General features: G+C 44.5%; 1 protein-coding gene across 4 annotated transcripts in view; it reads right to left on the bottom strand.

The window, feature by feature from the left end:
* Positions 1-8,150: 8,150 nt before the first annotated feature.
* The window catches only part of EGFLAM (EGF like, fibronectin type III and laminin G domains), a 59,194-nt gene continuing 44,315 nt past the window's right edge, over positions 8,151-23,029 (bottom strand). For 2 of the 4 annotated variants that reach the window (XM_086629315.1, XM_086629317.1), the window contains 9 exons: positions 22,516-22,627; positions 20,841-20,957; positions 17,757-17,937; positions 15,262-15,285; positions 13,656-13,734; positions 12,670-12,813; positions 9,976-10,059; positions 8,803-8,906; positions 8,151-8,305 (listed from right to left, as the gene is read on the bottom strand). In XM_086629315.1, the coding sequence (XP_086485441.1) occupies positions 8,151-8,305; positions 8,803-8,906; positions 9,976-10,059; positions 12,670-12,813; positions 13,656-13,734; positions 15,262-15,285; positions 17,757-17,937; positions 20,841-20,957; positions 22,516-22,627 (1,000 nt within the window). The remainder of the gene's footprint in view (positions 8,306-8,802; positions 8,907-9,975; positions 10,060-12,669; positions 12,814-13,655; positions 13,735-15,261; positions 15,286-17,756; positions 17,938-20,840; positions 20,958-22,515; positions 22,628-23,029) is intronic. The other 2 variants (XM_086629316.1, XM_086629318.1) reach the window with 1 other exon arrangement.

Genomic DNA, 23,029 nt, shown 5'->3' with positions numbered 1-23,029 from the left:
TTCCTCATGCATAGGCCTGTCTTAAATTTTTAAATATCCCCTTAGAAGCTGGAAAACAGTTTCTTCCATAACAATTTTCTTTCCTCTCCTCCCCCATTTATATAACTCTGGATTTTCCCTAGTGTTTCTAAGATAGCCTGTGTTTGTTTCCTTTTTGCGTGTTACGCAAACAAACCTCAGACGATATTGGCAGGGGTTTCTGTAACTTTACAAGTTGTCCCAGGGCGCACAACAATACTTTTCCCCACAAAAAATGTCTATTAATTCCTTCTACTTTTACAACAAAAAAGTGTCCAGAGAACTTCGGTTTTTCAGAGGACAGGGGCTGTGCATCCCAGTACAGGTGAGTGGGTGTAATGGCAGGGTGCTGCCTGAGAGGATGGGGTTCATCCCTCTCCAGACTCACTCTCTCTTGGTGCCAGGGCTGCCAGTGACTTTGTGGGGCAGCAGAGCAGATGACGTCCTTAGTTTTTAATGTGATACCCAGCAGAATCTCTAGATAGGCGTTTGAACAGTCCCTGATCTGCACTTCGACTGTTTTTACATGAAAGCAAGCTCCAGTGGAAGTTCCATGGGAAAGTTCAATACCTTTGCAACTCATTTGGTCTCATGTTGTGCAAAATGTATTAAGTAAAATTTACCCAGGGACAAAAGAAAAAATGAAATGTTCTGATTTTCATTATTTGGGCTGAGAAGAATCAAAAAAGAAATAGCTCAAGCAGGGCAGAGTAAAACTGGTAAGAAACTGGTAAGGTCTCACGTTTTGTAGCAGTAATACAATAAAAAAAGAATCCTTGAATGTCACTTTGTCAGTGTTTCCTTAATGTGGTTCAAGAGTGACTTCGGATGAACAGCATTTTATTCTTCGTAGCATATCTGAAAAGTTTGTAAAAAAGGGGATAGCAAAAAAAGAAGATAACTGAATCGGTTCATGTCTGAAATTCCACCCAAAGGTAACAGTAGTTTGAACTTTGATCCTGTTATGGCACACAAAGCAGTGGAGCTGGTGGAGTCATACAGGTCACCTGAAAAGAAATCCACATTGTACTATAATGCTGTAACTTTAAAAATATATACTGTGAACAGGTTCAATGGGTTTTTTTAGCTCTTTTTATACCATATTTTTTACAGCGTAAATAATTTGTTTAGAAATGTTTTTATGTTGTGTTTTTACAAAGATTTTAATGGAATTTTGTTTAATACTAGTGAAAATATTGTTTGCCAATTTAAAATAGTCATCTATAGAAATTAATTCTGCAAATAAATCAATAAATCAAGCTGATAAGTAGTCTTCCTAACACACTAAATCTAATCAGTCATTTAACGTATTTCTGTTGCTGAATGATACTGAAGTTTTCCAGCTTCCAAATCTGCTATTGAAAAAATATTTCTTTCACAATTCAAGCAAAATCATCACACAGCACTTTAATGAAGTTGTAGTGTACCAAATAAAATACTGATTCAACAAATTGTATTAACATGAAAATTTGTTAGCTAAACAGTTAAACAAATGCATGCTTGAAAAAGGAAGCGTGGGATCGTGTCGGGGAAATTATATTCCAGTGTGGTAGATGGCATTTAAGACTAACCTAACACTAAGATATGAACTCTGCGTATGTTTTAAATCTAGTTTGCTTGGCTGTTGTAACTCCTGTTGTATTGCTTGGGTGTCTAAAAGTACGCATGTATTTAACGATTTTGCTATAGTATTGCCATGGAATTTAATAAATATATTTTCTTACACTCTTACATGTTTCGATACTCCTTGCTTGCATGTTTATTTTTAAGTAAGAGTTAAATTCTGCTCGTGCTGCAGTACAAACAGAGTTATTTTAATTTTGTGCCAGAGTAAATAACCGCAGGATCTGGCAAGCTTAGCCTTGGCTGCTCCATCGGCAGAGCGGGTAGTAATGCAGGTATCCTCTGAACAGCTTCTCCTGAGCGCTGCATGCGGTAGTGCATACGCACGTGGTTCCCTGGCGCCCTCCTGCTCCCACCATGCGATGTGACGGTAGGAAGAAAGCCAGTTGACTTGCCCATGTCCTCCTCGGCTTATGGCTCTAACACAGCTGGGGTTTCAAGACATGATTGTCCTGCTGGCTTGCCAAGATGAGCAGCCAGAGGCGGCTGGTGGACAGGTCTGTGTGGTGGACAACTCTATTCCAGGATGAAAGACGTGGCAGCAGGAAGAAGGGGCCCAGGCTGCACACCGTGGGGTTGGTTTGGGTGACGTAGGACAGTTTCATAGTGGCATGGAGATGGTCAGCTTCTATGGTGGCTGTGACATGGGCCATACGTTTGAAGCTGTTTGTGTCACAGCACACACTTGTCTTGGCGACAGCCAAGAAATTTTTTTGCTCCGCTAACCATGGCGTCTGAACTATGGAGTGACACACAGGTGTAGCAGTGTGTGGACAGACAGATGCCACATCACAACATGTCATGTGCAGTCATCATTGCGTGTTGGCACTGTGCTCTCCATCTTTTTGGAGGCAGTCTGGAAAGACAGATTCATGACCACAGCTAGGCAGGACATGTGAGCTCCACTGAGCTCTGGGGAGGTGTGGGATCAAGGGTACTAAGTCCTTGAAGCAGGACTGAAGAGTACTGCTCTGAAAAGACTGAAATGCATAGAGCTGTGAAAATGAGGAAAGGCTTCAATTGTTCCAAAGGCAAAATCCCAAAGCTCTGCTCTCCAACCCTGCAACTGCTTTGGCTCATGCAAGAACACCAAGGATGAGTTCCAGACAAGTCTCTCTCCATCATCTTCGCTTCGGGTCTAAAAGAAGTAAAAGGATAATGATATAGCTCGTTCAAACCTTGGCAGAACCAGACTAATCCTGTTGGGTTTGATATCTAGCACAACTCAGGGACAGCTGGGGCTCCCCGACCATTGGCAGCACTAGAGACACATGGAAGCAGCAGGTTTCTCTGCAGGGACGAAGCTGTGTCATGTCCACAGTGGGTGCAGACCACTCACCTGGGCTGTGCTCTGCCACTGCAGAGCGAACGTGCGAGAGCATCTGAGAGCTCTGGCCCTGGGAAAGGTGAGCTGGGACTGACCCTGCTGCGGGCACCACCACCCTCCCTGCCCTGGTGCAGGACACTCCGCTGCAGCTGACGGCCCTGTTGCCCGCCTTGCCCATGGGCAGGGTGTGCCCGTTTAACCCGGGAAATCTGGGGGAGGGACTCAAACTGCCCGTTGTTTCCTGGGCTTATTCCAGCACGATGCATCCTTACCTTCCGCTTGACTCCCTGCGCTGACAGTGCCGGCTGTGGCTAACGCGACCCTGGCTGTACCATTAGCGTCCACCGTTTCCCCGCATTTGCAACTGCAAAAGTTTACTCTCAACGCATAAATAAATGTTACAGAGTCCCTGTGTGTGAGATGTTTGTTAGTGGTTAAAAAAAAACCCTCTGTGTTTTGGTAAGAGCAGTCAGAAAATCAAATGAAAACTGCCTAAGCATGATGATAAATTGGTTTAATTTTTGAATTCTCCTTTGTTGACATCAACATTAAACAGTGTGGCGAGGAATAAAAACGGAAGCAAGAGAAATTGTAAAGAAAATATTAAATATTGCCTCTTTGGTGCTTTCAAAAGACTGGAAAATTGAGGAAAATTCCACTGTGTCTGCAAAAGTGACCGTGTATGCTGCCACTATTTCCACTAGCAACTATTTGAGGATCTGCAAAACAAACAAAAAAAATGTTGGAAAGCTGCTGGTTTGTGAGCCTGAACGTGGAGTGTCTGTGTTCAGGAGCCCCGTTCCTTCCACACTGCCCCCATACGTCACAGTAGCATATGGTGCTGGAAAACACAACCTGTGGGGACAGGTGTTGAAAGAACTGGCCGCGTTGTTTTCCTAGAAAGGAAGACTGAGGGGAGCTTGAAACAGAAATAGCGAGGGGAGAGGAACAACGTCGTCTTTGTTCTGTGCACAATAAACAAAAATGCTCTCTGACAGTGAACTGGTATTTGAGAGAAAGAAGGGCAGTCGGTCGCAGCGCTGCCAGGCAGTCTCTGTCACCGGGGCTTGGGAACGGGGCCCTCACAGCCGAGCCGGGTCATGTCTCGAGGGGCGGAAAGCCAGGACCCCGCAGCACTGCACGGCCGCAGGTGCCAGCACTGGGCTGTTACTCGTCTGTGAGATGCCCGAGCACAGGGGCCAGGACACATCACTGCCCGACGAGGGGACTGGGGTGCCCACCCTGATGCTGACCGATGGAAGAACACAGTGGGAGGAGGGACGGGCTCGACAGAGCAGGCGATGCCCCGCTCAGACGTCAGAGCAAGATGTTGCTTTGGAGGAGGGAAACCTCCACTGTGTGCACGCACACCCCACCACCCACACCTCCCCCCCAAGAAATAAAATGCTGATAAAAAGATGCATCTGGCTGATGGGATGTGGCTGCTGCTCTCCACGAGTAAACCACAGCCGTGTTTTGTCTAGTCCTTTAGAGTGAGGAGGTTTGCCCCTTGAGGGGTGATGCTGCTGTGGAGGGCACTGCATGTGCAGAGCTGGGACGATGCATTTCCCACCTGCCTTACTTTGCTTTATCAACAGAATGAAAACCTTTGCTCAAAAGCAAAGCCTGGCTGACAAAACAGTAACTTTTCACAGGCACCTGTGGCAGGCTAACACACTGGTGGGGAATGAGCATCTTCCCAATCCTGGCAGCTCCTCCGCCTCTTTGCTGCCCAGGGCCAGGCTGAGAGGAGTGGGGTGGAAAAGAGCTCCTGGCCCCTCACCTTTGACCATCTAGGCCACACCAGTGCAACAAGAATTTCCCTACCATAGCAACCATTGCTAAGTCCCATCTGGCTTTAGTTTCCCTTGCTGTCTCTTCTTGCTTGGTGGTTTGGTTTTTTGTTGTTATTGATTTGGTTTGGTTTGGTTTGGTTTGGTTTGGTTTGGTTTTCCACCATTTTTTTTTCCTTTAGGATGATCTGAGTAAACCTAACTGCTGATTCCCAAGTGGCTGGTCCCCAGGGATACGGAGGAGTGGTGGAAAGCAGCGAGCTACTCTGTGCCCTGTGCAGGGCGAGGGGCAGGCAGGGAGCAGCTCTGCCCGACAGCCCGAGCCCAGCACAAAGCCTGGCTTGGCACACCCCAGGCTGTCACCAAGGGGGTCCTCAGCCCTAGAAAGTGGAAAGGTATGTCTTTTGGGATTGATTTGGAGAATTAGGAAGAAAGCTGAGAACTGCAATTTTAAGAAGGAGATTAAAGGGCAGAGAGAGGCACAAGCACCTGAGGCTGCTGGCTTCATTGCTGGTTTGCAAAGGTACCTGCAGCAAAAAGGACATGGCTCTGTCAAAAGGCAGGAGCTCCTCCTGCAGCAGCACCAGTATCATGCTGAGCATCCAATACCACATAAGCAATAAATAATGGGATTATTAAACAGCCTTGGGGACAGCGAGCAGCACATTCAGGCCAGTTCCTGGGAAAATGACTAAGCACTCTACCATGCACTGTCTGCCTTTTCCTTATCCTTCCCTGGCCCAGCATCAGGGCAGTGGAGGGTGGCCGAGCCACCACATCTGGTCAGATGTTCCTGAGTTTCTGGCACTTAATTCCTTCTCAGCCCTTTGAGAGGAAACCCCTGCCTCACTCTCAGCCCCAAACTTTGCCAGGGAGACTGGAGATGTGGATGCGGGATGTTTCCTTCTTTGGAAGTTTCTCAGACTATCTTTAAAAGGATGCAGAAAAGACTTTTTATTTTCTTTAAAAGATTGGAACCTTGTAGCACCTGTGCTGTTCTGCGCTGCCTGACCGGCACCATGCAGCTGTGCCGCTCCTGCTCAGCTGGCGCCGTGCAGGGTGATGCCGCCAGCTCCAAATTCCCCCACGGTGATGCGCACAGTTGGAAACAGGCACTGGAGGAGCTGCCATTTGTTGTTCTTCCTTTTCCACAACAACAACGGAGGTATTTCCTACCCTCTCTTCTCCTGCCCCGCATTTCAAAGAGCAGCTTTTGTTCTGGAGAACTTGTACAAAAACACCTGTTATTCTGCAGTAAATTATCTTAAAAATAGAGACCTCTCCTACCAGACGTTTGTCTTGGAGCCACTCTCCAAAACCTGCGACAGAAAAGAAAGGATGGTAAAGGTGAGGCACATGTGATGGAGCGGAGGCTGATGCCATGCCAGGACCGGCATTGTCCCCAGTCACCGGCAGCACAGCAGGTCCTCATGACTCATGGTACAGCCGGCTGGATTTCCCCACCCTGCACCAGGCCAGGTCAGGTCACTGCTGTTTGTAGTGCCCCTCAAGCACATAAAACGTGAGTCTTCCCTCTCCAGCAGCCAACAGCTGAGATGCTGCCCGAGCCAAGCTGTGCCTGGCCACTGCCGCAGGGCTGCTGCGGCGAGCAGCCAGCTAGACCTTCAGCTTCCAGAGGTTTTAGTTTTTACCCTTTTTCACACTCCGCACATTTCTTCTTTACACCCCAAGGTATCAAATCCCATTTTAAAGCCACATCTTAATCATATACTTTATCCTGCTTTTTCCCGGCCGCACACAGGTTCTTCTCTCCCCGTGGGGCTCAAACAAAACGGCACGTCTCCCGGACAAAGAGCCATGCCTGTTGCCAGCTCCTCAGCCAGCTGCCTGTGACTTCTACAGACAGTGTTTCTGCGGTGCGATTTGAACAGGGCAGGGCACAGGTGCACACGTTACATGCTGGCAATGTATTCTTCTGTTCCTTTCTATTTCTCACTACTTCTTTTTGACTGCCGCTGCCATGTCTACAAGGAGCACAAGGTCTTTCACCTCACTGATCAGGGTGTCCCTTTCAGCATGCAGAAGAAGGGTTGGCATCTCCTTTGCAGTTATTTTGCATTTGCCATTATCTAGTACCAGATACTGTTTTTTCCACTCAAGCTTGCAGCTGCTCATGGTCAGCTCTAGGTGGGATCAGCCTTAGAATGTACTTAGAAGTTTTTTTACTTCAAACAAAGAGTTAAGGAAGAACAATCTCCAAACTATGAAATTCTGGACCCTGTCCTTATTGTCTCAACAGGACTCTGTTCGCCTGCTTAAATTACAGTTTGGCAATCAAGGTTGCATAAGTGTTGGTCCACTGCCTAGAGAACATTTTATTTTAAGAGGGCTGTGACCCACCATGGTCTCTTGCACATTCCTTTTCCTATTTTTCAGAAGAAAAAAAAAAAAAGATTTATAATACCACGGTAGCAAGCGTTTGCTCTTTTTTTTTTCCTAATCTTTTAATCTGTTTAAGCCAGGAAAGCTTTATAACATACAATTTTAAACTGTCAAAATTTACAAAACAAAAAGAGTGAGATTTAAAACTGGTTATAACTCACAAATATCCCCATCAAAACTGTATAATACAGACATTAAGCTTCTTGTATAACAAATTTAAACCACAGGTCACTTTGCTATTTTTAAGAAAGTGTGCAAAGAGCTAATTGTATAGTACATCTAAACATTAAAATTTATACCGTGTAAGGAGGTCTGCTGCTGCTATAAAAAATATACAAGTATAAAATTACTTCTACAAAATTGGTTCATTGATTTTGTTGCTTGTAATAAAAAAGTAGACTTTAAGAACTTTCCTCCTCAACAAACAACAGTATTCTGAAACCAGCCACTGTAGCTGTTATTTACACAGAGTGAAACATAATTTAGCTAAATCAGAGAGCAGTAAGGAGAATTGCTTGTTCCAAGACATATGTTTGAATGCATAGATACACTACTATACCTGATGGTGTGTTTGTTGAAGAGCACAGTTGTTGTACCACTGCAGGGTAGGATGGATGCAGATGTTTCAAGACTGCTTTCTCTGATATTGCAAAAGATAACCTAAGGACCACAACACAGTCATTGAGCTACTCATAACATCACACATTTCTTTGCTGTTTGCACCGGTGCACGACCTTTAGCGTTCACTAAACACTTAATGGGAAGAAGGGACAGTTCCTACACGAAATACTCAGTTTGGTTTGGTCAGGAAAGGAGAGGAAAGGAGAAGGGAAAATGTTCTTTTTTTTTTCTCATGTTTCCCTCTGGGTCCGTCACCTTCCCAGATGGCAAATGCGGTCCGGCCGCAGAGGGCTGTGGCAGCCAGCTCGCGCTCAGCTGCACACGCAAGCACACGGCAGGTCCTCGGCACTGGGGTTCCTCTCCTGTCACTTGGTCCCACAGGTGTTGATGTTCTTCCCGTCAGCGGCATCCTCCACCAGCGAGATGTGGTAATCAGTGGAAAGCGTGAGGTGGGAGATGCATCCCACCAGGCCCCGCAGGTACTGCCGGTTGGTGTGCAGGGCTATTTCCTTCATGCCACCTGGGGAAAGGCAGCGATGAGACACAGCTGTCCGCGCCTGCCTGGCAGACCACACGCCCAGCAGCGCCACTAGCACATCCCAGAAGTGGATTTTAATTTACAGGTTGCTCTGCGTTTTTTTAAATATAGCTTTTAAGCACTTGCAAGTACAGAGGAGATAAGCAGACATAATAAACTAGGATGATAATTATTTATTGCAGTAAGAGCAGAATAAGCTTATGCCCAGATTCCCACTAAGATGTGGGGTTTACAGCTGCCCTTCGCTGTTTCTCTGTGTACCTGCTGGGGTAGCACAGTGTACCCCATGGTGCTGGCCCCTTCTCATACCAGTCCCTCCATCCCACCCAGAGAGGCCCTCCCCAAAAAACAGGCTATAGAGGACCATAGGCTGCTGCCTGAAGCCTTTGCCTTGATATGGACGGAGCTGGGATGCCTTGCCCTTCAGCTGACCTCGCAAACACAAAATTACGCCTGAGTCCTGCATGGTGAGCACTCACCTACATAGAGATCTCCATTGATGTTCAACTGCCTCATCTTTCCAGGGGATTTACCAGTCCTGGCACCGTAATCATCCACAGTTACTTTGCCAGACTGTCCATCCCTGAAAGGGAAAACAAACCGCTCTCATGCATCCAGCCTACAACCGTATGGGAGAAGGAGCAGCAGCATCTCCCCCTAGCCAGGAGACCAGGGCAACCTCCTGCTCGGCAGGGTTCACGGCAAAGACTTGGGGCTGATGTTGGGGAGCCAGCACAGACAGCAGTGTGCTATGGCAATCCAGACCTTTCAGGGTGTTTTTTTTTTTCCAGACACTAAGACATCGGAGACCTGCAAAGGGTGAGGGATTCATCTATTGGGGAGAAAGAAGTTAATTGCACAGCTGGGGGAGAGGGGAGGATGGACAGGTTCTGACGTTTTGTTAAAAATCAGATGTAATATAAAAAGTAAACAGCAGAAGCTTCAACAGAAGGGAAGAAATAGACCAGCTAAGGTAAAACAAAATTTTAAATTTTGTTTCTTATCTTTTAGGCCACTTCCATTTCATATACGGTCAATATCTGCACTGACAGAAGAGCCACTCGATGGGCTTTTCTTCTCACTGAATTTGGTGACAAGTTGTGCTAATGTTAGCCTGTGATTTCCAGGGAGCCGACATCCCATGAAGAGAGGGATGCGTGCTTTCCCTGCTGGGCATGCTTGCCTCCCATGAGGTAATGAGTTATAAATATGAGTTATATATACACTGCAAGATGTCTGCACCTCCTCCAAATAGAATAAGTAGGCATGCACTGTCTGTGCTGCAGTGCTTGTGCCAGCCCGCAAAACGCTCGCTAGGGAATTTCAAAATGCAGACATTAAAGAAAAATACTCTTAACCCAAATGGTATGGGTTTAAGAGAATGTCTGTCGCAGCCCCAGAATAGCCTTGTGTGACTTTGGCAGCCTGCCTTGAGCTATGCTGGGTTTCAGAGTTGGCACTGTCACCTCTAATACAACAACCTCTGTGTACATTGTCCTGAAACAGCCAAGTTGCTAACAGTTCAACTCGTAAGCGGTGTGACAGTGTGGAGCCGCAGTGATTCACATCCGACTGGCTTCCAGACACACCAGCCATCACCTTTAATGGAAGGCAGCTCCAAAACACCACCCAGGTGAAGCACGGCCACTTACCGAACAGCCTTGACTCTGTGCCATCGTCCATCGCTGAAAGAGCCGTTCACTGTGATGGAAGCAATGCCGCTGCCCAAATTGTAGCTACAATTAAAAACAAATTAAAATGTTATTGTCTCCTTTGCAAAGACTATCTGCCTGCAAAATTGCTCAGATGTCCTTACTCTGTGCTGTGTTCACCGCCTCAGCCTTGAGAGCAACCCTTACGGCTCAGACTTTGGAAGGACTAGTAGAGTCTTTTGGAAGCCCACCAGTGATGCACTTCTTTTGCAAAGTCAGGCTCACGGAGGAACATGTAAAAATCCCTGCTGCCCATGTCAGAGGGGGTACCACCACCATCATCCCATGGGAGCAAGGTGGAGGCTTCTGCGTAGCAGTTTCTTCCCGGAAGAGGAGGTTATGGAGGTCAGTGACCTCCAGATCTTTGGCTTAATGGAAGAAAGCAGTGGGAGGTTCTAAACATGGTTGACAAATAAACTATTACAAGAGCAAATAAGTACATGACCTATAACAGATCTACAAATCATCTGAATTACAGGGAAAGTTGAGACCTATGATGTTAGAAAGGATGAAGCCTAATAAATAAATGCAGAGATAACCACGAAGTTTCCTGCTTCAGTTGCATCTCTGACATTATTTCTTTGTGTTTGCTCCTACTAAAATTACTCCACAGACACAACATCCCCACTATGTTTACACTCCAGGCATCTTAATTGCTGGGTCCCAACTTTCACGAAGGGGACGTAGATGCTACAACACAGTGAGCTATTGGGTGCCCAGCTGCCTAAATAAGCAGGATGAATTAGCCTGGTTTGCTGCTGCTGGCCTTCTGCCTGTACCAAGCTGGAGAATTTAAAGCCAATATCATTATCTCTTCAGAAAAGACTGAACCGGGAATTAAGTTCACGGCCCGGGTTAGGCACTTGAGAACAGTATGTTAAGTTGTCAGCTGCCCAGAGCAAAATGGTTATCCCAAATTTGACTCCTCCCCAGAGGCTTAAGTGAGTCTCAAACAAGCATTTCCTTTCACCCAGGATGCAGATACTAGCCTAGATTGAGAGCTACTGAAGGATTTGGGAGTTCACGATTGTATCTAGGTGTTAGACCTTTGGTTACCAGAACGAGAGTCATATCCCTCATGAATGGGGATCCTCTACAACAGTGATAAAATCTTCTGCAGAAGCAGGGAGCAACACCAATGAATGACAGCAGTAGCTACACAGTACAGGGAACACACTTTGCTATGGGAAAGAAAAGGTGTGTTTTGAATTTTTGAACCAGAACATAGATATCTCATTTTGGGCTGCAGGGAAGTACTTCTGATCAATTCACGGCCCTGGATACTCTCCTGACCTCACCTGTCAAAAGTTGCAAAAGTAGCATGAGGGTGACTCTTTGTGAAAATGAGATGATACCTTTTTTTCTGCATTTGTTCTTTCACCATTTTCTTCAGTGTTCCCTTTCTGTATGCAGTGAGTGTTTATGAGCGTTTTCATTTGGGATCTTAAATTTTACACCTTCCTAAATTCATGAGGAATTGAGGTATCTCAATAAAATTCAGCTGTGTCAGTCTAAAACCCTTGCATATCTTCAGCTTTTGGGAATAGCAACAACCCTAATAAAAATGCACTGTGCCTAGAAAACGGATAGAATAGACTGGCCACTTACTACCCAGTATCTTGGGAAGACAGGCTCTCCTGAAGACATTTTAAAAATGCATTATTTCTGCAGAGTCAGTGAGAAAGTTGAGTTTTTGCAAAGGCAATCACAAAAAAAAACCCCAACACATTAAAAAATGCTTTAAAGAAATTAATGTAAATAGAAAAGTGCAACTTTGTCTATGCATCCACAGTAGCAAACGACGACCAGGTACAAGATAGCTTCAAAGTAGCTTGAATGATTAACAAGATCTTTGCCATTTAATCAACAGTTTCTCACAACAGTCCGTAAAAACTCTGGCATTTGTATTTTGCTGTTTCAGTATTTGTCTTACACAACCTGAAAGGGTATCATGAGGAAAGACAGGGCTTTCAAAAGGCAAGAGTCCCAAAAAGCACCATGCAAAAAGTTGCACGGTGTCTACCCCAGTGTCTGCAAGGGAGAGAGAGATTATGCAGAGAGAGGACACGAGTTCAGCCGTTCCCCAACACTCCCCAGTTTCAGCTTTCTGACAGTACTATTACTTGTTCCTTAAACAAGTGGTTCTGTGGCTGTTGGCAGTAGCAACCCCTGGTGCCGGCTGGGTTTGTGCCATAGGGCTGGGTGTCTGGGGGGCAGAGAAGGTGGAAGCCCCACTCCCATGTGCACTCTCCGGTGAGGAGCGAGCCAGCAGCCTGAGCTGGCAGTCAGCACAGGCGTCAGCAGGGCTCCTGTGGGTGACCCCCGCTCCCTCCTCTGGCTCTGCTCAACTGAGACAGCAAGGGCTTCCGGAGGCGCAACTTTCAGAAAGCCATGCTAAAAATATGATGTTTTAAGAATTGGGAGGGAAGGAGTGGGAATGATGCAAAGCTGGCAGCACACAACCCCCTCAGCCCATCCTTTCCCGGACAGCTACAGGACCGACTGCTGAACAAAACCCTGAGGACGTCATTGTCTCACGCCACACGGAAGGACAAGCGCACTGGATGTGTTGTGGAGATTCCTTCCAGTGCTGACTGTACTGCATCAAACGAAAACAAGGGAGTGATAGTTTACCTGAATATTAGTGCTCCTTCTTGGATGCCGAGAGAAATGAAATCACTGTTGGGCCTCATGGGACTGTCTCCTCTCCACATCAAGAGGCCTTCCTTCATTGTGGTTTTAAACCTCATGAACACGTTCGTTCTTGATCCTGATACCCTGTTTAATGTAGAAGAAGGAAATAGTAGTAAAATATTGAACTGGCACAATTTTTTTCAAACAAACTTGAAAGATGATGGCACTATTTCTTCTCCACTGGTCTTGCTGGTTACTGTCTTGCAACTTGCCTGTGTGCTGATGCGTGAGGGACTCTGGTTCACATCCCCATTTCCAGCATTTCGGAGCAACAGAATTGAACTTGGTCCTCCAGAACCCCAAACACAATAGCTACTGAGTTACTCTATACAAATCAGAGAAAACATTTTTTCTCCCCAAGCCTAGTGTGAAATCCAGTACAACAAGTAAATTTTGAGAATGTCCAGTAGGTTTGCTGCCCTGAGAAGCCGGTGGAAGAAGCATAGGAAAGGGCAAATCAGAAAGTCCTGGTAGGTCAGAGGTACCAAGCTGCAGGTGAGGATGTTTGCAAAGCCTCCCCTAGCCAGTGGCTGAAATATAGGAGATGAGTGAATTTGTTAAAACAACCCAAAATTTTCTGGAATTTGGGCATCTTCTGGGGAACAGAGCAGCCAAAAAGAAGTTTGAAGACGTGAATCCTCTGAGAGAACAACAGCTCTCAGAAAGCACACACCACTCCTTCTTCATGTCAGATGTACGATGTGCATACTGCTTCTTTGACAGTTGATATCATTATAATATCATCGGATATTATAACAAACTAAGCTGTAGGTATATGCATAGAAAATGTGTGGTTTTTTCCTGAAATTTAGAAATATGGCAAATACAGCTTAAAACGCTTAAATATACAACATCCTCCCACATGAGGGTCCTAGCTTTAAAATGGTTAACAAACAGCATATTTATGTTCACAGGAGTTACATTACCTTTTCAGGATATCCGGATTGTCATATGTGAGGTAACTGCGACCAATAAATTGTGGGATTTCAATTGCTTCTGTAATGGCTGAAAAGTAATCAAAAAAAAAGACGAGTGTCAGTTCGCAGACATGGAAATGGAAGAAAAAAACAGACAAGACCGTTTTACTGATTTACTCCCCCATTGGCAGGTACCTGCCAGTGGCCCAGCACTCCCCAGTGTCCCACACACAGCATCTCCCATTCCTCCAGGGCCAGCCCCTGGAACAGCTGCTGGGCTGGCAGCATGCATTTGAACCAGACATGGAGCTGGCGTACTGCTGCCCGTGGAGAAAACTTCAGTGAAATAACTCAGATGTGCGATATAAATCAGGGAACAGCCCTGATACAGCCTTTGGTAGGCTGTGAGCACTGGCCTGAACACGTTTTCTTTTGAGTTAACATCTTACAGTTCGCTGCTGATCTCTCATAACAGCCTGCTGCATTAGTATGAGCCAGTTTTATAAATTCCTTAAAATAGCTGCCGTCATCCCATTTTCTTCCTGAGAACTAATCCCTTCAACCCACAGCTTAACCCCATCTGTACTGTATATATTTCAAGGTTTTCAGGGCATGGATGCTTGCTTTCTTTGTGCAACGCAGAGGCTGGCTGGGCTTTAAGGGCTCACTGCAACACAGATATGCAACAATTGGCGTAGTCTGGCAGCCAACAACAGCAATATGAAATTTGTCTTCAAGTGCCAAGACTGAGAATTTTAGATAGCGACAAACGCCTGTTTTCATCCATACTGAAATCAGGAGAGCTGTCTAATGCATCTAAAGAAAGCACCACGGGCGGTCCACAGCCTGCAGCCTGCCAGCATCATTGGAAGATTGCAAAAGACATGTTACACTTGGCCAGACATTCCCTGCCAGGTCTGCCACTTTCTTCACTGGACAGTCTCTGACCACGGCGGATAGTGGCGGAGCGTGAAAGGAGACCTTCTTCCCCCGTCACATCCCACACCAGCCCTACAGCCCCGCTGCTCTTGCCTTCGGCAGGGAAAGGTGCCCATGCCCTTGCTTTAGCACTTCGATTTCCTCTGTGAAGCTTGATGGGCATTTATCTCTGCTGGCTTTTTCTTACGATTTTCACTTGCTGCACAGAATTTGATCACAGAAAACCAAGTAAATTTTAGCAGTATCCTTCATGCACACAGGATCTTTGCAACTGGCAGGGAACAGGGCCAGTAAGGAGATCTAGGACTAAACATCTTCACTCTCTGCTCATCATGATTTGGCAGAGAGGCACCAAAGCTCTCATGGCAAGCGGGAGTGAGCTCTGAACTGCAGGGCAGCCCAAAGTCACACTTTACCCCTATAAAGCACTCAGCCTGGCCCTGCTGCTTTGCAAATAGACCACCTCTGCAACCACCACTCTGCACTTGGCAGGTGCTCTGGATGCAGTCTAAAACATCCACAGGATGAGCTTTAAGGAAGTACTGTATAATCCCAGAAAATATTTTGGCTTTGACAGAAGCTCGCCCAGGCTTAATGGAAATCCGGCATCCAGCTCGCCAGAGCAGACACAGACGCGCAATGACAGAGCAGTTTTCACATCCTTTGCAGTACTCACCGTTTAGGCAGTAACTTCCACACTCTGCAGTGAGTCAGCACAAAACAAAACAAGAATAGTCTGGTTTTATTTTTCTATAGCATAAAAGTCTCTCTTCCAATGGCTGCCCAGTTTCATGCCCACCTTTCTGCAAATGCATGATGCCCTCTTCCCTTTTACACAGGCAATTACAGCCAGCTACGAAGGTCGCACTCTTTTATTAGTATTTTGCCCAATTATTTATATTTGCCTGCTCAAAACACACACAGGTGCAGACAGGTAGGACCAGCATCAAACACATCTACTAGTCCTAGTCTTCAAATCTCAGTGGCTTGCCATGGTTTACATGGGGATCAGCTCTAACCAGGTGAAAGCAGGAGTTTGCTGTTCTACTCTGTCTTACAGTTAAATATAAAAATACCTTTAACACTCCTCGCAGCTTGGACACAAGATATAAAACCCAGCAATATTAGCTGGGTTTTATATCCATTACGATATAAATCAATATTATTTATCATCCATTATGACATGAATCAATATCGCATATACCTCACACCAGCATCATTTAAGTTGAATTTTTTAAGTGACGTGTGTAATTTTGGAGAAGGAGGTGTAGTTTCTCACAAGTATTTTGTCTTTTCAAGACGTGGGGTTACAGTAGCCCACCAGCAGGATGGAGGCTGCACCTTCAGCCTCTCACATACCCTCCAAGTGCACTAACTAAAACCCTGTTCTGAAGGAGAAGCAGGCACACATGATCATCTTGCAACCTGATCTAGGGGAAGGTGTCCCTGCGCACAGCAGGGCCATTGCAGTAGATGATCTTTAAGGTACCTTCCAACCTAAACCATGCTATGATTCTATCATACTGCCTTAGCTGTGTCTACACCCTACTGAAGAGACACAGGTAAGGATTATTTTGAGAAATTTGCTCCAGGTTCATCAGAGCTGTCCTGGACTGAGGTTCAGGAGGAAGGACTTCCATGCTCTTAGCACATTCATCAGCAAAAATGTGGATTTTCGACGGCAGCCAAGGCTGCACAAGTGCAAGAGGGCATCAGAAGGCACCTGAACAGCAGCCACAGGCAGTAGGAACAGAAGACAGATGACATACTTTTGGACACTCTTAAACACCAATTAAGGTTGGATTCACATAGGAAGCAACATCCAGGATTCAGACTAAGCCAAAGACACAAGGTGCATCAGACTGCCTCTGAAAGCCTGGGCGCCCGTTCAGGTCGCGAGAGGGAGGAGCGCGGTGCTGTGCCAGCTGAGCGGAGCAGCGTTGGTGCAGCAGCAGGCAGCTCGGCACCCTGTTCCCGGGGCTCAGCACACATCGAAAGCCGACGAGCGGTGAGGAGCCATGGCCCAACCAACGCGCAGGAGCCCGACGAAGGGGCAGGCAGTCACACACCCAAGCTGCAAAGCACTCGCTTGCCTTGTCTCCCCTGGAGACCTCAGTACTGCTGCAGATACCATCTTGAAGTCAGGAGCTTACCACCCTGCACATACCTAGAAAGCCAAAATCGCAATTCTCCCTCCTCCCTGCAGAGAAGCTGGGATAAATGACGTCGCTCCAGCTATTAGTTAGACCACAACAACGTAAGCGAAGGGGTTTCTTGCATTGTATGTTAATAAAATGTTTTTGTTCTAAGATACTGTCTTTTTTGGAAGAGAAGGCCAATCTGTTCATTATGATTTAACCAAAACCACTACTTATAACTTTGAAGTTTGTGCCTGTGAGAAATGAAGGAGTGGGTGAAGACAGCAATGTCAGTCAGCTCGTTTGAACTGAGTTCGCCGTTACATTACAAAACCTTCCCTTAGGAATTTTCCAAGATCAAGCCGGGCAGAAGGGAAACATCTCCATCTAGTGGAACAACGCAAAGCACTTTTTTTTTTTTTTCAACAGCTCAGGCAGTCTGAACACTTTCCTGAATCTAAGGTTTGAACTATTACAGTGGCTCTGAGGAAAGAATAATAATGTGCCTCTGGGCAGGTTTTCCTCCTTTGTGGGTCCATCACCATACTAAAGTAGGGTCTGTGCAGCTGTTGAAACTACCATCAGAGTTGACAGTGTCTAAAAAAGGACTAGACCTTTCTGTACAGGAGAACAGGATTTGTTGTGAGCCCTAGGTAAGATAAAATTACAAGGGTTACCAATGTGCATGCTTTAGGATGTAACATAATCATTGGCTGGAGGATGTTGGCAGGAATTCCCTCTTTGTATAGCACTGCATAATTAGGGAGGTGTATGAAGTGCTCAGTGTTGGCCACCAAGAGCAACCAGATACTTGGCTGCTATCTGTGGATCATAGCTCTGTGCTAGAATAACAGTTACGATGTTCCTAAATAACAAAACAAATTCTTCCCTGGATGTGTGGGATGCACACGGATGTAAAGGGAACTCTGGTTTCTATTTCAAGGGATGTGTACAACAACAGTTGTAGGTGCTAAACCTCTCTCATTTTTGTGATCAACTCTGGATCTCTGGATTGAAACACAGCCATTGTTACCTTTTTGGCAATGTTGCCCATCAAAGCCCAGGGGACAATCACATTCATAGCTGTCCTTCTTGGGAACGCAGGTGCCTCCATTTGCACATGGTGAGCTCACGCAAGGGTGGGCAGCATTTTCTAGGTTGACTCCAAAAGTGAAATCATGTTTCACATCGATTGTTCGATCATTCAAGATAATCTATGTGTTAAAAAAAAAAAAAAAAGAAAGAAAGGGACGAAAAATTCATACTGAAATTTTCAAATTTTCAGTATTGCAATGGTAGTCAGAAGATGTCTCTAAACGACTTTAGACAAAGATAAGCTTCAAAACTTGGCCAAAAACATGTATCTTGTGATGAGCATTTTCCAACTCATTCTGTTTCTCTCTTTGAACCATTGAAGGTGGATTTCTTTTGTATTTTGTGAAACAGACTTAGGCAACCTCCATGAGGGTGAAGCTGTGTAGGATTTACCAGTCGTGTCTGAACACCAGCAAACACTTTGTAGCGAAGCTGTGAGCTAGGACTGTAAAATTAGATGAGCACTACTGCAAAAAAGCATTTCTGAACTCAGAAAACCCCCCAGGAGATGAGTGTTGACAACAGAAATACTAAGCAGAACAGCTTGTTTTTCACATTTCCTATTGCTTTCTAGTATCTCATCTTGTCTGAAAGAAGCTAGAGTTAGAGAATGGATGAAAAACATAATTAATGACTTCACAAAACTGTTTGTATATAAGCCAAAGAGAATTGTTAAATGTTGGGATTTTTTCAATGTGTCAGCAACATATGTTCTCTGACACAAACCAACATTTGTGTAATCTCAGCTGATACTGTGCAAAGAGATTACATGTGGATACAGCTTCTGATCTCAGCTACATCAAAACAAGTCCATTTTCACAAACAAACAGATTTTGAGGCCACTAAGTGAGAATGGCAATAGTTACGCTGGCTCCTGCAATAGTTACGCTGGCGTCCTACTCAGACAATGTACCTTAAGGGTGCCTACTGAGGGAAGGGGTTGCATCAAGCATACATGCTCTGTTTGAAACAGTGTTAGACAAGTTCAACAGCAGAAAAACATCCAGTTCTGCCATAAAGATGGACCAGTGAAGACCCCACTACCTTTTCAGCTTTTTCTGACTTCCAGCTATGTTATTCCAGTGATTAACAAGTCCCTCTCTTAAAAATGTGTATCTTATTTCTAGGCTTAAACTATCTTCAGCTTCCAGGTACTGTTTCTCATTGTGCCTTTTTTCGCATCATTTCAGAACCAGGTACTTAAAGAAATCTCATTGTCATGTAGAAATCAGCAGAGAACAATAAAATAAATTTTTAACCTTATCTGAGCAAACCAAATAGATTGAGATCTTAGGTCTTCCTATATTTGGCATGTTTTTCAGTACTTGGTGATGTTTGTAGCTTTACCTCTATGCAATTCTCCAAAATCCTACTACGTGTGAACACAGCAGTCAACGAAGAGTCTCCTAGTGCCCAAAAGGCAGGTGATACCCTTTCCTGAATCCCACTCAGGTCTCCGAGAAGGGAAATCCACGTTCTCAACTACATCACAGAAGTAAAAGCTCACACTCAGCATCCCCAGTCCTTATCAGTGCCTCCGTACTCCCGGGTACAACCTCTCACCTTGTAAATGTGATCTGTGTTAATTGCTCCTAGGCGCCCTTTCTTGCACTCCAAAATGCACCGTATTTAGTTAAGCCCACCTTTCCAAAGGTGTTCACGAGACTGGCCTGTTCCCATCACTATTGCACTCTCCCTCAGTTTTCTTGAACTTCACATTTTCTGCTAGACAGCTGACCAAGATGGTGAAAAGTGTTGGACCAAGCGATGAAACCATTTACACTGAATTCCAAATATCTTTCTGCCCTTGATCAATTGTTACGTGATGCACTGTTAGAGTTTTTTAAATTTTAAATTTTAAATTAAATATGATGCAATAATTCACTCATTTAAAACTCTGAGGATTCAGGGCCAAGCCTTCAGCTTTATTCAAATTATTTTAAAAATGCCTAGGGAAAGAAAACGTTAGTTCAGTTTTAACTTTCTTTTGACTACTTATTAGGACTACTTTATGAATTTACAGATTTATTTTCCAGAAGAGAACTCCATCCACACACAGCTGACCCCACTGGAACATCACCTCTAAAGTCTGCCAACAATGAAAAAGATCTCCATTCACGTGCCCCATATAAAATGGTAGAGGGGAAGGCAGTGAGGTGTGTAGCTGCTGTATAGTATAAGAATACGTTAGCTGGACAAGGATCCGCTTTAATTTGTACCTTCTTTTTCGCTCATTACTGCATTGGGTACATCACACATTTAGCTGCTGCATATCTTGAAGCGTTTGAGCATTTCTTCCTGTTCATTATTTATATATGATGCTGAAGGGCACTCTGAGGACTCTAATCTTAGAATCATAGAGTCATAGAATCGTCTGGCTGGAAGAGACCTTCAAGATCATCAAGTCCAACCATTCACCCTGCACTGTCAAGGTCGCTAAACCATGTTGCTCAACACCAAATCTACACGGTTTTTAAACACCTCCAGGGATGGGGACTCCACCACCTCCCTGGGCAGTCTGTTCCAATACTTCACAACCGTTTCTGTAAAGAAATTCTCCCTGATATCTAACCTAAATTTCCCCTGGCATAACTTGAGGCCATTCCCTCTCATCCTGTCATTCGTAACATGGGAGAAGAGACCGACCCCCATCTCCCTACAACTTCCTTTCAGGTAATTGTAGAGAACGATAAGGTCCCCCCTGAGCCTCCTCTTCTCCTCCTCTTCTTCTTGACGTAGCTTTATGTATCACTCTGAACTCCGTCCTATATGGCTTCTGCTCACTTATTAGTACAGCACGGAAATTAATAGGGAGACTGGCAATGGTAATACTTATTTGATATTAAAGTTAGAACAATTTTTTAGCGTGAAATATGTGTCTAAGCACTTTGTGGAGGGCTCCTGAGGTGAAATCTTGGATTATTTTGAACATTGCCAGTGGTAAAAGGGTAGGTTTTCACCTAAAGTGTCCACTCAATGAGACGGAAATAAATGCTTGCAGTGTGTTACTCTGGGCACGTACCTTCTGGATGCTCCCACTGAAAGGCCTGAGGATCCCAGAGTTCTTCTTCACATCATCATAACTAGGGACTCCGCCAATAAATATTTCAGAGCTGCACTTAATCTGGGTGAAAGCCCCCTGCAAGAAACATAGAAATAACATTTTATTACAGTAGCTGGAACCATGTTTCTATCTTCAGATTAGTTTACATTAGATGTTATAGCTTAAAGTCCTCTTTACTTCTCTTACTTGCATTTCTTTGTACAATTCTCTCAAGAATGCCACTGTAAGACACTCTCTAGAGACTGTGCTTTATCCTAATCATATCTGTCTGAAAAACCTCAAGTTTTTAAAAATGAGAATACTGAAGGAAGAAAGAAAGAGGACCAACTCATTCTGATAGCTGACTGCCCATCTAGCTCTATTTGCAATGGCTTGAGGTGCATTGACGTGAATCTAGAACCAGAATGAGGTTTATAAATTTAAAATGAGAGTCAAGTCCATGGAATAGAGACTCATTTAATGTTTCCAACATCTGAAAAGCTAATCCATAGCAAGATACGGTCTAAATATAAGAAACATTGAGTTTGCTTTAGTTACCAGAAACATTTCCTCAGGGTACCTGATAGGACTAGTTGGGGTCCTGGAGTGAGCTGGAAGATATTTAACAGCTAAGGACAGAAGAGCTGGGCAATTCCAGTCCTCCAGAAGCTCCTGTGATTTCTTCGCTGGCAGCTCCCAGCCAACATCCTTCTGCAGCTGCACTGCAGCACTTAGAGAAGAAATGGGAGTCTTCATCTCTACTCATCGTATATATAAAGAAGTCTCTACTGCTCTGTTTGAGTGTTTCCCACTCAGTCTGCTTCTTGACAGACAACTGGAATTTCAATTTATTTACATTTTTCTAGAAAAGTCTAAGCTTTAAAAAGTTTCCCAGTTTGCAGAAAATACTGCAGATTCTTTTGTTAACAGAATCTGGAGTCTGGTTTTCTGGCCAGACTTTCCACTAGGAAAGAATAAAAGACATTTTCTAAGCAATTCTAGCCACAGGTTCTTGAGATAAAAAAACTACCTCTGTGTATGCATTTGAGAGCTTAGAGAGAATACCCTGCTCTGTAAAAGCAAAATTTTGCCTTATTAAAAACTTGATTTCCTATGACCTCTTGGTGAGGGAAGAATAAAATGCAAGTCATCAACTGTCTGGATATTCCAGCCTTTACTCTGTCTTGAAAATTACTTTTGCAAGAAAACAAAGAAACAATTCTTTTCTGGCCTGCCTTTCCAGTGCAATCTTCAGAGAGAGGTAAAAACCAGGACTCTGTGCGCGTTTTTTGATTTCATCTTTCTCCAGACGATGCTTTTTGTAGTGCATAAATTGTTCAATGGACTTAGCCACAACTAGTAAATAGCAAGAAAAGAATCTCAAGAACATTTATGAACTGAACACAAAAAACATGAGTTCAGTTACATGGCAAAAGCAGACAGGGCTGTGATTTCAGCTGCCTTTACAAGGATCCCTGTTCTCAGAGGGAAGACTTCATGTGCCAATTTCCAGTGTTGGGCTTAAGAAAACATTGCCCTAATGTGTACACTTTTTTGAGCTCATAAGAGCTTTCAGATAAGCCTGTGTAGTTTAGCATGCAATCATTTTATAGTCTAACAGCCATATTCATGACGACTCATGCCGTATGCTCACCTCGGCCATCCCTTCCACTGGCTTTTGTTTGTCCACTTGCAGGATACCATTCTTCGCTGTGCGAGACACTCGCAACTCATGCCACTGACCCAGACTGACAGGTTCTTCACTCCTGTTTTAAGGGGAAGAAAATTTTCAAGTATTTTACGCTTTTGCCTTTCAGATATTTTCAAATGTTGTTGTCATGTTAGAAAGTCGAGTCCTCTGGAATGATTTTCTCAATATAAAATAAAAATAAATCACTGTATTTCTTTCCTTCTGAGGAACTAACATAATTTCTGAGCTCCATCAGCGCAAAATAAGATTATGTTTCTATAGTAAATAACAAGCACTCTACTTTTAGCTATAAATGAAAATTTTCTATAATCAGCATGCATTTCATCTACCTCTGAGTTAATTTTTCTTCTCAGTCTTTCATAATGCATAAAGACAAATTTTTGTCTCAGCTGTATATCCTCATTTCACAATGACATAAGCCTGGAGACAAAGCTTTCTACTTAATGGTCAGTCTAGT

Source organism: Tauraco erythrolophus, chromosome Z (assembly GCF_009769465.1).
Source record: "Tauraco erythrolophus isolate bTauEry1 chromosome Z, bTauEry1.pri, whole genome shotgun sequence".
Classification (NCBI taxonomy): Eukaryota; Metazoa; Chordata; class Aves; order Musophagiformes; family Musophagidae; genus Tauraco; species Tauraco erythrolophus.
This window is presented reverse-complemented; position numbering and strand designations above follow the sequence as displayed.